The 14279-nt window shown below is 48.3% G+C and overlaps 1 protein-coding gene across 1 annotated transcript in view; it reads right to left on the bottom strand.

The window, feature by feature from the left end:
* Positions 1–14279, bottom strand: part of WNT9A (Wnt family member 9A) — a 56547-nt gene that overhangs the window by 18667 nt on the left and 23601 nt on the right. The window contains exon 2 of the mRNA XM_040592520.1: positions 915–1174. Coding sequence (XP_040448454.1) covers positions 915–1174 — 260 coding nt within the window. The remainder of the gene's footprint in view (positions 1–914; positions 1175–14279) is intronic.

Raw genomic sequence — 14279 nt, 5'->3', positions numbered from 1 at the left:
GAGTGTGGGACTTTCTGGAAGTCAGTAAAGCCCTCAGGACCCATGCAAGCGATCTGTAAAATAGTCCTGGCTACACTGTTAGCTGCAGTGCAGAAATCAGAACTGGATTTTACTGGAAGGGTGCAGGAAACTGGATTATATGAGGTAACACAAAGGAAGGAGAAAAAAATACCACCTGCTCCTCCAACACTTTCTCAGCTTCTGGTCATCTCCACCTGAGCTGCTGGGAAGGGGTGTGGGAATTGCCCACCACTGGCAGCCAGGGAGCTTTGCCCTGACTACAGCAGTAATGACACACACGTTCACATTTTGCCCTGCACGACAACAGGGGTCCGCTTGCCCCCACTGACAGGGCAGCACAGAACAGTCCATTTTGCTTTAGTTCCCTAAACAAGGAGTTTTCTCAACTTCCTTCCTTAATAATTTTCTGGTCCAATTTATTATTCTATAATAAATAAGACCAGAAAAAAAAAAAAAAAAAGAAAAAAAAAAGAGGGGAGAGCTTTGGGAACTAACAGCTTTGGGAACTTCAGCACCTTCCCCTCCAGCTAGAGCTCATCTTCCAGCAGAAGTGAGGCACAAATGTAGCTGCTGGCTGCAGACACACACAAACACCTCCAACCTCCACAGAGATGAGCCGTGGCCAGCAGTGGGAAGCAGACAGGGGTTGCTTCGCTAGTTACAAGCACCGAAGCTGCCACCATATAGCACGCCCTTTGCCTGCTGCGCACCATCACGGGTGAGCCGAGCCTAGCTTCGCGTTTAACTTCTGCAAGCTCTTTGTGGACCTCTGGGGAGGAGGTGACCCACTGCTGACAAGGGCTGTGCCAGGATGACCAACCTGCAAGATGCCAGGGAAGCCGATGGCTGACGGGGATGCCAGCACCCCCAACCAGGACCCCCACCCTGCTCACCTCTCTTTAGCAAGCTGGCCCGGTAGCGACCCTCCAGGGTGCAGTTCCAGCGCTCGAAGCGAAACTGGTACTGGCATTCCAGCGCGCTCATGCTGATCGCCTCCATCAGGGTCTCGGCCACGCCGGGGTCCCGCCGGCACATCCTGCGCTGCTTCTTCTCCAGCTTCAGGCGGTCACAGACTTTGTAGTGGGCTTTGACGGCAGCTTCCTCCATTTCTGAGGTCAGAGGGAGGATGGTCAGGGGTTCGTTCCCTGTCAGCCTGCAGAGGAACAGAGGGGCACAGCATGAGGAGAGAGTGACACAGCAGTAGACGTGGGGCCGTGGTGGGACCAGGCTCTCCCTGGCTGAGCACCCACGGGGACTTGCTGATGTCTGGGCAAGGAGCGGTTTTGTAGTGCAGCTCTCTGCAGCGTGTGTGCAAGAGGAGAAGGGTAAGAAGCAATATTTGGATTTATGTTCTTCATAGTTCCCATAGAGCTTGTTTGTGCCTAAGATCTTGGCAATTTCCACCACAGGACTCCGCTGAAAATTGAAATTGGAAAGGAATAATTGAAGGTACCTAACGGCGTGAGCTTGGGAAACTAGTAAAAATAGAAGAGCCCTACAGTCACTCTCCTGTGCACAAACCAAAAAAAGTCCTTTTAGCATATCAAGCAGAGCCAGAACTGGCTTGGGAAGGGATGGAGAATTATCTGTCCCACCAGACCCCAAGAGACCACCAAGACAGCACACACACAGCCACCCTGCCCTCAGCAGAAGAGATCCTGACATAAAACCTAGCAAGCCACTGCCTGAGGCTCAAGAGCAGGATACACTTTCCAGGAGACACGCCAACAGCTTTTACAAGGCAGAATGAGCTCAAAACCTAAAAAAATGACCTGAAGACATTCGTGTCCCACTCACTGCCTTCTCCCCTCCCCTGCCTTCTCCAGGCACAAGTCCTTGACTTGTACAATGCAACAAAGAAGCCAGCGTACTGTTCCCGGTGTCAAGTGACGAACTGCTGGAAGAGGACCAGGCTGGCATCAGCCCCAGGGAGCAGAGAGGCTGCAGGAACATCTGCAGGGCTCATGAGCGGTTTGTTGGCCAGGCTGCCCGCACCCCACTGTCCTGGCTCTGCCCTTTTCCGGCTAGGTGCCAGTCCACGCAGTCAATGGGAATCACTATGCAGGGCTTCGAAGGACCTGAAGACGAGTTTCCCCAGCCAAAAAGGAAGAATTGCATAAAGCCAGAATTGAAAAACACGCTGGAATGCTGCAGTCCTGCAGAGGCGAGCGCAGGGATGGGTCGCAGGCTCAGGCGTCTCCATTGCTGAAGGACCAGTGGGGGGAACAAGGTGACAGGCATAGGAGGGGAGCACACACCTTTGCTGAATGAAGATTCACCCTGGAAACCCTTTAAACCCCTACCTGTCCTGCAGAGGCAGTGATTTGTTTCCTTTTTTAATGAAGATTTCTCTCTAATGAGCAGGGTGCATCCTGCCAGGAGCCCAGTCCCCAAGGTCAAGCAGCTAGGATGCTTTAACTCCCAAACCTCCCTGCACAATGGGTACAGAAGCCTGACCTGAGCCACAGCCAATGACAACCAGCACAGATCCAATCATTACTGATAACTTGGCAAGGTGATTTCACTTTTAGATGTCTAAAGAAGGGAGGAAAAAAACCCACCCAGCTGGGTTTGGAGCCTGGATTTTTTAGAAGAGATGGGCAAAGAAATGTTCTCCTTCAGTTACCTTCAAAACTATTAGCATTTCCAGGAAAAAAAAAAAACACTCAATGGTAAACATGAAGAGACAGTGATTTGTGGGAAACATGGAAAACCGGTGTAAACCAGTGTAAATTTCCAAAAATTTTGGGTTTTCCTCAAATTCTGCTCCCCAAAAGTGATAAAAACACCCAAAAGGCCAAACAGCAAGCTCCATCTGAAGCACTGACAAATGTTAACCCTTATGGGTTTGCTCTGTCTCGCCCGGGACAGGGTATGGACTTGGTTTTGACTGTTCCCCAAGGAGACAGGACATCCTCCAGCCCTGGTGCCTCATTAACTGAAGCTCTGAGAAGGCTTGTTCATCAGAAAGGTGGCTTGGTCTAAGCCTCGCCGTAGTAGAGACCTGTAACAGTCTCCAGGACATTCACTCCTGCCCTTCCTCAATATTTCTGCTCCAAAAGTTCACTCCTGCAAGCTTTCACAGCTGGTGTAAGAAGTCCTCAGCTGGCAAAGGTGACTGACTCATAAAAGCATTTTCTACAGCTCCCCCTCCCCAGTTTACCTTTCCAGCTGAGCAGGTACTGTTCAGCTAAACGTCCTGGAAAACAAACTCCAAGTATCGTGTAGCAGATGACCATCACAGCAAGGAGGGACACCAGAACTGATCCTACAGACAAGATTTCTGCAGAGCAATTGGTGACTTTGAACCCCTTCCCCACCCTCCCCCTTAGCTGCTTGGCTTTGAGATATGTTGAAGTATGGCTTCCCGTGGGACAGCCTTGCAGAACTTGCTGACAGCACAGCCCAATGGCATCTCTCTCCAATAAAGTCACCTAAATAAAAATAAAAACAAAACAGAGCTGGGGATAGGGAGAAGGTAGAAAATAGGGTCTGTGGTGCTGCACAGTGCCAGAGGAGAAGCCTCCAGCAGCCACTTACAACTAGTGGATGGAGAGTCCTGGGAAACAATAGAAAACTGAAGCATTAAACGAACTACGTCCGCAATGTCCATTTTCACTGCTCCGTGCAAAAGCCTTAGGTAGGAGCTCACCAGCTCTGGTATGTGGGACACATGGGTAACAGCCACAGTGAGCCGAGAAAGCTGGGCAGCATGCAGCCACCCACTTCACCCCTTCCCGAGAAAACAACCCAAAGACAAGACACCAACAAGATGTCCCACAGAGACAGTAGAACACCACTTTTTTCCACCTCCCACTTCCTGACCCAGCTCTGACCAGTCCTCCTTCATTAAAGAAAAGGGGCCATGAACATCCAAACTGGTGAAAAACAAGCAACGCAACACGCACGCTGAACAGAGACCCATCCATCACCGCCTGGCTTGTTGCTCAGACTGATTTCACGGGTGTTCAAGCTGGTCTGAATCAGAGCAAAGCAAATGGATTGGGGAAAGCATCTCCAGAACAAAACAAGGAGTAATTTTAGGCGAAAGGAGCTTTTCCTAGCCAACAAGTAATGCAGCTCTTCCAGGTGAAAACTTCCATGAGCAAAACCAGCACACGTTCACACACACACATTTCCAACCCCCCCAGCGCTGGACGCGTGCCCATTTCAGCAGGGGAGCAGACCAAAGCAGCAGCCCCAGCTCTGCACACGTGTTCCAGCAGCCCTGGGAAGACGGGCGAGATGGCACTTCTCAGAGCGTGGCATCAATAATAAACAAGTGCAGGCAGAGCCGGGGGGAGCCAGTGCCCCACCTGACACACTGCCTGGGAGCTGCCGCTGCATGGAACCTTTATAATCCTATAAAGCTCTTTTATGCAACCTAGGCTGAGTGAGGTCCCGTAAGGCAACGGTGTCAGTCGGATGCTTTCTCAGCTCCTCACAAAGGCCAAGCTGTTCCTTCCAAGGAAATTTTTCAGGAAGGGGGGGGTGGGGGGGTGTTGTGTTGGTTGTGTTTTTTTTTTTTTTTATACACACCCAATCCACAACTGTTACAATTAAACTGCCAGCCAGCCCTCTGTGCAATTGTGTTCTAGTGAATCAAGGGGGCCAAGTGTGAGATGAAGGTGTGTTTGTCAACTAGGAACCTGGAGAGAGACCAAACAGCTCATTGCACACAACCCAGGAAGCTTTAACTCTGGCTCCTACGACAGCAGTATGTATCTACAAAGTCAAAAGACTGTTTCTGTTTCAGACTGTGACCTAATCTTCTGTGCACCTTGCCTGACTTGTGCTCCGAGTGGCACACTTGCACTGTCCAGACCTCAGGAAGGACCTGCTTGTCCAGTGCCATACCCACTTAGCTGAGAGGAACCTTTGCAACATCGCTTGCACTATTCTCCTTCCAGTTTTGCCACTAGTTTGATGCCAGGAAAGGTTTATTATCACCAGATATAAGACCTGTCCAATTTGCGCATGCACCACTGGTGCCATTCGGCTGCCTCGGTTGTGAACTTCATGTCAAACATGGCTTATTGCTTTGCTGTCCTGGAGCTCAGGCTCCAATCACCCAGGCTTGGGAGAGGTCCCAGGCACAGCCCCTGCCACTGCACAACCCACAGACAGCCGCACAGCCAGGTTTTATCTGTAGCACCACGGAATTACTGACCTTCCAGAGAGGCAATCCAAGGTGGGTCCTGCTTCCAGCTCAGCTCTGAAGTCAAGAGCTTTTATTGTCTCGTCAGCTCACACTTGCATCAGTGTCCCTGTGTTTTCCCTTGTTTAACCGGGGATTTTCCTGATGAGAATTTGAAGGGGTCAAGACAGAAGTAAGGCGCCTGCATAGACCTGTCAGTGGACTCTCGCTTGACATGCTGAAGAGTTTTATTTGCAAGTGCCACCAGAGATGTCAGCCAAGGTGAGCTGCTTCCCTGCAAGGAAACGCCTCTGCATACCCGTCTGGAATGACAGGCCTGCTGAAATATTGCATTCCTACCCTAGTGCTTCCTTCTCTGTTGGGAGATTTCTTTGGTACATCTGTACAATGGCCCAATTGATTTTATTTTCACTTTTTACATGACCGTTTTTTCCTGCAGTATTCTACTCTTCCAACCTTTCTTCTTCTCTTTCCTTTCTTTAATAATAATAAATTATGCGAAAAGCTGACACTTGAACACTAATCTCTACTGCAACATCTAAATGAATGACTTCACAACTCAAAGAGACTGAGTTATGCTGGACACCAGCCCTGTACTATTATTTTTTACACCCAACAACCTTCAGTTGCCCTCTCTCCCACACCACCACACTCCCACACCGTGAAGAAGCTCTCCTAAATTGATTTACCATGGTGCCCCCATCCCACAAAGGCTAATTGCTATTCGAAGTATAAAGAAGCCAAAAGTCCAAGAAAACACTGAATTCCATGGTGAGTGATTAAAAGTTGATATTTGGAGCAAAACATGGACATCAAAGAATCAACTCTCCCCTTCCGCACTGTGCTGTTTAGGTTTTTTAAGTGTTCACAAGCACAAGTGTCACCATTGTGCTCACACTAAGTGCCCTTTGGAGGGAATCATCTGAAGAGTGCTCATCAACCTCAATTCTGCTCTTCCCAAGGCTGTCAGAAGCACTGGTGGATGCCCGCATCATTTGGGATCAGAGAAGGCTTTCTCCTCTTTGCTACTAAATAGTTGGCTCTCTGTTTTATTTCTACCCCTCAAAGTCAGGATGAAATATTTTTGCCTCAAGATGCATTGCTCACCCCAGCGTTCAGGCATTCATTCTATTGCTGCCTTGCTTAGACCACAAAATCAAAAGCCTACTGCTAGTTTCAAAGTTCTCTGCCATTCTGCGAGCTAAAAAGCCAAAGGTTTCTTCTTTTGGCTAATATATAGCCATGCAAAAAAAAAAAAAATAATATCCCATATTCCCTTAAGCCCTTGCAAAAAAGTAATGTATTCTCCAAACCTCAGCAAGGATTTTTTGGCTTCCACAGTAACACTTGCTGAGATTGCAGGATAAGTCCGTTCATGGAGATTGCTCTGTTAGGGTTATCCACTTCTGGCTCAACCCTTCCTCAGTGTAATTTTTCCACCGATCTCTGGCACAGTACTGTGACATTGTGAAGGTCAGAGAAGGTGACAGGAGGAAAAGTGTTTCTCCCAGCCCGAGAAAATGTAGACTCATCTAGGGCTTTACAGGACAGAGCCAAACAGCTTAAACTCTACCTAGAAATCAGAAACAGCTTTGCTAAGATTCCATCTATCCTGGCACTTTACAAGGGTTCCTCTATTTGCCACCCACAGACCACTGCCCCTTACAGACAGGCTAGGGTTCGTTTCCTTCATTCCTAACCAACTCTCCACTTTGTGCTCACCCCTCCTTTTTGCCCTCCATGTCATTCTCCATAAATAAAGGTGTCTTGCTGCTGAAGAACATTAAACAACGCAAAAAAAAAATATCTGGAAGCGTAAGTAACGAATACAGCTATTTTCATCACAGTTATGCCCCAACTGCTACTTTGATTCTTATCTTGTCAATAGCATGGTACAAACGTACACAGAGCTTTTCTTCAGGTGGCAACCCCCTAAACATGGGCTTCCTCGTTAGTCAATAGTGCCCAGATCTCAACTGTAGCTTCTAGTTGCAAAGAAACAAGTAACAGCCCCCACCACAGAGACCACTACAACATTACACTTCCACCAAGACACGGTAGGAGCCCTGCAACCTCACTGCATGCAGGTGGACAGCAGCCATACCCTACACATGCTCCAGAGAGCATGTATTTGACAGAGGAAAATGCCTACAAGTCCTTGGATCTGCTTCTGAGCAGCAGGAATTAGAGAGAGGAAAGCTACACCATGGGGGCATTTTCAACCCAGTAGATCCCACTTACCAGGGACGGGAGCATCAGGCTCCTGATGAAGTATGCTCAAACGGATATTATTTTTTGAAGGAGACAAAGGTGCAGATTCTTGTAGGCTTCAGTCATTCAAACTTCAATCACTCCTTTTTTCCCAGATAGATCTATGCAGTAGGTTTCCCCTGGTCCTCTTCTCTGAGCATCTTAGGCAAAGGGATGGAGTGATGGGCATGTAAGGATCCTGCTACACGTACCTGCCAGGCTCTTGGGTCTTATCAAGAGTTATTTCTGACATCCAGCAAAAAGAGAAGTGACAGCTGCCTCTGGAAGAAAGAATTTTCTGGTGCAAACCTCCAGCTCTTCCCTTTCCAAGACCTCTTTCCTGACTGCTTCTACCACTCATAGCAGCCACACTGATCCTGAGTAGTTAAGCTCTTTTCAGGCCCAGGTGTTACCACAGAGATCATTTATGCCTGAGTTTCCCATTTTAGCCTTAGCTGAAGTTCACACAGAAGTCAGAGGACTTCTCCCAGGCTGCTGCATGCAGCTGCCCAAGCAAGTGAAATCCCCCCCAGGCCAGCCACCCTGCATGGAGAAGAGACCTGGATCCCACACCCTTACAAAGGGGTCAGCACATCAGTTCAGAAGGGATTTTTCTGTGAATGGGATAAGATGCAGATGGTTGCCTCCCAGATACAGGATGGCTGCTGCATGTGTAAATAAGCTTCCATGCAATCCCCAGCCAAAACACGCCCTCAGCTTCTCCTGTACAAATTACCAAAAAAAGTTTGGCACACGGTATACGAGGGCAAAATTTAGCAACCGAAGGAGAAATCCTTCAGTGAACGAGCAGGGAATATGTAACTCCGTTCAGATGTGGCAGGCTAGAGATGTTCTCATTATGGTGCATTCCTGAGTGGGACCTACAGACCAAGGTGCCATGAGGAACAGCTATTTTTGTGCTGCGGCAATCAGAAGCACCACAAGTAAATACTTGGAGCTGCTGCAGCAATTCCCACTCGTGCAAGGCACAGGACCCGCGCGGGTTATGAATGACAGCTAATAGCACTCCGCTGAAGTAAGGAAGCATTGTCTTCCCTCCTGCCTCCCTTCCCCTGCACAGAGGGCACCAGCAATCAGCGAAACCCCACAGCAGAGGAAGGGATCCAACTTGGGTCTTGCAGCCCTTGGTGATGTGCCTGAACCACAACGCTGAACTACCTCTCCTCCTTTCCCCTGCTCTCCTTACAACAAACCTTATTCAGGATGTTTCCAGTCCATCAGAGCAAAAGACATTTTTATTTTAGGTAAATCTCAGTTGCAGCATTAAGATTCACCAGCATGGAAATGACACAAGAGGGTAAGTGCTAAGAGCAGCTCTACCCACATTTGCAATACTCCCTTGCAATTCCCAAGGTTTCTGCTAAACAGTTTTCAAAAAAAAAAAAAACACTGCTGGGTTTTTGAGGAGGGGGTGTCCAGTTTTCCCAACTCAATGCTTAGCCACCCTTGCCTGGGAGGTCCCAGGTAGCTTGGCCCCCAGAGCTGCCCGCAACCCAATTCCCCTGGAACAACCCATTTTGTCCGTAAGAGAGCTGAGGCAGAGAACGGAGGTGGGGAGGGGAAGGTTGTTTCCTCTCCCCTTCATCCTCTCAAGAATGAAACAGCAATCAGCGAGATTTATGAAGGATTTTCAACCCAACTTAAAACCAGCCGGTGAGCCGTGGTGCCAGTGGAATGCACGGGCCAGGCAGCAACAGGGGCTTTCACTCCTGATTTAAGACGGCATTAGCTTTACCCTTGGCAGCCTGTGCCAGGAAGCACCCCCCTGCCAGAGCCCCCTCCCCAGCTGGACAGCTCACGGACCCCCTCCAGACCTCTGCCCCACAACCCACTGCTGCTCCTTATCCCAGCCACTGCTTATATTTATTTTTTTTTTTCAGCTTAACATTTCTTTTGGCATGAGTCCCACTAGACTGTAGGCAACATGAAGCTGTGAGTTCTGGTGCAGGGAAGCAGTTAAGTGGGGAGCAATGCAACAGAAGATGAAGAAATAAGCCCAGAGAAGAAAACAAAAGGCTTGGTTTAACCCATTTAGCTCCACACAGTGTTGAGGGAGGAAAGAGGTTTGCAGAGTATTTCCCATGATAGGATGGATTGGCAAAGAGACACACACACACACAACATGAGGTAACATCTCCCTGCAGCAGCAACACAAAGCTGCTATAAGGTAGAGGGATTTGCTTGGTTGCTGTGGAGTTTTTATGGGGTAGATTTTTATTTTGGGGTTTTTTAGTGTTGTTTGTTGTTGTGGTGGTGGTGGTTTTGGTTGGTTTGCACTTTTGTTCATTTGTTTGTTTGTTTTGGGTTTGGGGCTCTTTTTTTGTTAGGCTTTGTTTGGTTTAGGGTTTTTTGGGGTTCTTGGGGGGTTGGGGTTTTTTTTGTTTTGGTTTTTTTTTTGTTTTGGTTTGGGGTTTTCTTGTTTGTTTTGTTTTTGTTTTACACACACTGCTGAAAATCCAGGCTCTCAGATCACCAATGCAATAAAAACAGCTCAGCTCTATCCCTGACGTGGCGTTACAGTAATCCATTTTAATCTAGAATTGGACCTAACAGCTCTCCATGACGTAAAAAACAAGGGACATTTCTCGATCACACTTACAGAAAATACAGAGGCATCCCTCACCCTGCCTTGCTTTGGAATAGTTTTTTTAGTGGGATCGAGGACCAGGAGAAGACCACAGATGTAATGAATCACACAAAGGAACACAACAAAAGAATTTATATCAGATTTTAAAGACAGCAAACCAGTGTAAACAGGTCAGGTGCTCAATGGCACGATTTTTGTGCAAAGTGTTGAGCCACATGCAAACTCTGTTACATCTGCTCCTACCACGAAACCCGAATTCCCAAAAGCCAGAAAGTCATCTGTGGTATAAACCTGCAACAAGTTTTGTTTTGTTGTTCCAAGAAAAGAAAATTCAAGTTCATGGTCTTTCTCAGTAGCTTCCTTTGTCTGGGGAGACTTGCACAAAGGATATTTAGCATCTGAAATCTAAGTGACAAGAACCAGAAACCCCTTAGATGCACTTGTGCTTTGTGCTTTTTGTACTGTTGCTGGTTTTATATTTATTTCAGCAGGTTTACAAAAGCAGCATCAGACAGCATCACTCATGGGGTAAGGGTTCTCCTTCACAAAGGCAGTTCCAGTTCCCAAAACACCTCCCATCCATCCTTCAGGCTCTCTACAGCTCAGGCTACTGACCAGGAGCCTAACCAAGTCCTGCAGATCTGCCCAAGGGTGGGGGCTCCACAGGGAGCACTGTGCAGGGATCAGACTTTTTGATTCAGGCCAGCCATAGCACTTAAAAATATAATAAATGCTGGACACTCTGAGAATGGAGCCTTTTTTCCAAACAGCGCATCATTAAACTGCAAGGCTGGTTGTCACTGGATGTTGTGAAGCCTGAAACTATGAATAGATTCCAAAAGGGACTGGAGAAATTCAGGCAAGGGAGATTCACCCAGGTGGGTGACGAAACACAAGGGACTGAAGGCAGCTGCTGGCTCAGGAAGCCTCTAAACCACCAACTGCCAGGAGCGAGCAGGACACCCCAGGAGACACATCACCTGTCCCGCTTCTCCTTGGCTCTCCCCGATGTCCATGCCCAGCTGAAGAAACCTTCGGTTCGACCCCCACAGGGCAGTTGCTACATCCTCAGCACCGAGCCAGGTACCTATAAGATGCCCTGCAGCACCTTGCTTCGGCTGCAGCATTTAACCCACCTACACACTCCAACCTTTTGGGTGACTGCAAGAAACCACCCAGCGGTGCCAGCCACACGCTAACACTTTGCAACACCAGGCTGATGGATCCATACAGCCAGAGCACCCTGCTCTTTCCTCGGAGGGGCTATTGCTGCTGCACTCCCTTTCAGCAACCCCACCTCCGTGGTCCCAGCAGCAAGCCTCCCATGTCCCCAGCAAGCCTCCCACCCACAACAGCCCTCAGCATGCCAGGACATGGGCATGCCTCGCACTGCTCCAGCAACAGCGCAGCCAGCCATGTGTTAGTGTCAGTCTCTCCCACCCACCCCTGCCAGGGAACGCATCTGACTTTGCAATGAATCGCCTGTTTGTCTCCCTAACACCTCAGCCAGCCCTTTTGTTAAATTTGGGAGATAAAGGCTTAACAGCTCCACAGCACGCATCGTACAGCGGGACTTGGCCTGCTCCTTTCCCCCTCCCTGTCCCGTCTGTCGGATAAATCGTGCTGTCCCTCCCAAACAGTGCCCGGTCTGTTCTCAGCAGATGCTGCAGTTACATAGCTGCCCTTGCCCAGACCACAGAGATTGGCAGCCAGGGAAGAAACTCCTTGTAGCCAACGCAGCAGCTTCCCTCACTGCCTGGAGATATCCCTGTGCACACACACACACAAGTAGCACAGCAGCTCAAGGGAAAATAAAATAAAAGGTTACCCTCCAGACAACAAATCTTAGAAGCTGCGGGTTTGAAACTGAACCTTTAAGGGAAGCACCGTGAATGCAAAGAGCTCCCCGAGTTGGTTGGGACAGAAAAACAACAGGAGAATGAGCTGCTGCTTCCTTCCCCGGCCCCAGCTCGTACATTCAGGACCTCGACGTCCCAGCTGGAAGCAGAGGCTGGCTCCTAATCAACTTCTGGACAAATGACAACTTCTAGAAACAAGCATGCAGATTCAGGCAGAAGGGGGTTTTCACCTCCCCCTCCCCTCAAAACATTTTACCCAGCCCCGATTATATATCGCACGGAGGTCAGCGCGTGGAGTATTTAGATGGCTGGGCAGTTTGACACATCATCTGATCTATTTTGGGAGCAGTTTACAGCTCTGCAATTCCTCCCCTGCACAGCAGCGATAGCTTTTCCACTCTAATGTCATATTATCCTCATGGCAGGTTTAAGAACTAAACAGGTGAAAAAACAAACTTTCTGGGCACTGGAGAGAGCAGGATGCACTAGAGGCACTATGGTGATGCGATGGGAGAAGTTTATCCTCGTTCTGAGCCCCAACAGAGACCATAGGAAAGGGCTGTGAACATAGAGGGCTGGCTCCTTACAAAACTCAACAGAAGCATAGTCAAAGGCTCTTGCATAAAGGTCATCCCATGACAAAAGGGGTCTCTCCAGTGTCTTTTTGAAGGAGCTTTGCAGTCCTGAGGTTTTACAAGCCTCAAATGAAACTTCAATGGTCAGGTCTCCAGCTAAGCAAACTACCTCTGGCCAAGGTTTCAGACTCCTCAGATAAGGGTAGAACATCAGTGCAGGAGACTACCTTCTTGCTGATGTGCCATAGAAGATGTTCCCACGAAGCCAGACAACATCACAAGACTTAATGTCTTCTGCTCCAGACACAAGGGCACTGCATGCTCCTTCGCTCGCTGCCACCCGCCAAACAGCACTACTCTCCTCCCCTTGAGCCCCCCAGCACCCCAACAGACCACTCCTCCACACCACAATTTCTCTCAGCAAAAAGAAGAAGGAAGGAACAGTGTGAACACCTGGCATCAACCCACATCCATTCACCACCACAAAGGCAGGGCCAGGTCCCACACCGTTACAGGAATGGTGCGGCCCTTCCTCAGAGGGTTTAATCCTTGCACAGCTGCGTGGAAGGGAAGGAGATGCTGTAACAGTGGCTAATCACTGGTGATGGACACATTTCTATTGATAGCCAAGATGTCTCTTACAGACCTGTGCTGCTGGCAGGACCCTCAGGCACCATCTGAAGGTGACTGGACTACAGAATATCAACAAGGAGCTCAGCCAGACCTACCTTTGCCAACCCTTCAGGTGAATACCCTCAGCATACTTGGCAGTTTCAGTTTATACATGTTTTTTATGACACTATGTAGAGTCTATACGACAAAAAACTATAGCCTAGGGAGAGCCAAAGCTTTAATCTACGAGTGCTAAGTAGACGCATATCATCCATCTTCAAAGCAATGCATTTGTGCTCAGTAACTAAAAGGAAAATCCTTTATGTGCTGTACTGAAGAGGCACGTGGGCACACTCAACCAACCAGTACTAGGGAAAGCATTTCCTTACTGTATTGATCATCTATCCATCCAACTAAGTTGCATTAAAAAGGCAGGGAGGAGGACAACAAGCCAAGTGTTATACATAGCAACTTCTGATTAGATTATGAAACTTTAAGAAGATCTTAACAAGTGGACAGTGTGCATTTTACATAATTAGCTTGTTACTTATAAATGCCTTCCATAGTGCCAATGGCAGATTTTCACCACCTAAAATAGCCTAAAGCTGTTGGATTCAAGAACTCCTGCCATCCCAATTTAGATCAACTCAAATACAGAAACCACGAGGTGGTTTCGTTACACCAAGATTAAGAATTGAATCGGCTCTTGTGTTGGATGTTGGAAGGGGTAAAAGATTCGAGGGCAAAGACATATTATGTCACAGCGTACCTTGCCAGCCCAATCCTCACTGAATGTGCGAGCTGTTCTTCACAGCATTTTGACAGATTTTGAGTTACTTATGCAGGGGATAGAGCCTTGCTTTAAGACTGGACATAAAGATGCAGCATTGTAGGATGCCACAGCTGTATCTGTATTCATTCAGCAGAGAACTAGCTCCATGAGACATATGCTTCATGAAGCTGGGACCGTTTCACCTCAGTTCCAGGAAGCAGCTCAGAGCAAGCCTTGAGTTACAACCACTGCCTATAAAACATGACCTCAGAAGCAGCAAACTAGGTAAGGAAGCCATTTGATTTGCAAGCTGGCTCATGCTCGACAAGGAATTCCCAACAAGTGCAGAGCTACACAATATCATTCGTATGCCAATCCCTACACCACTCTTTCCTAGTGCCTGCTGACATCTAAAAGGAGGAAC

This window comes from Falco naumanni, chromosome 4 (assembly GCF_017639655.2).
Source record: "Falco naumanni isolate bFalNau1 chromosome 4, bFalNau1.pat, whole genome shotgun sequence".
In the NCBI taxonomy this organism is placed as follows: domain Eukaryota; kingdom Metazoa; phylum Chordata; class Aves; order Falconiformes; family Falconidae; genus Falco; species Falco naumanni.
The sequence above is the reverse complement of the archived record's forward strand: the minus strand, read 5'-3'. Positions and strand labels throughout refer to the sequence as shown.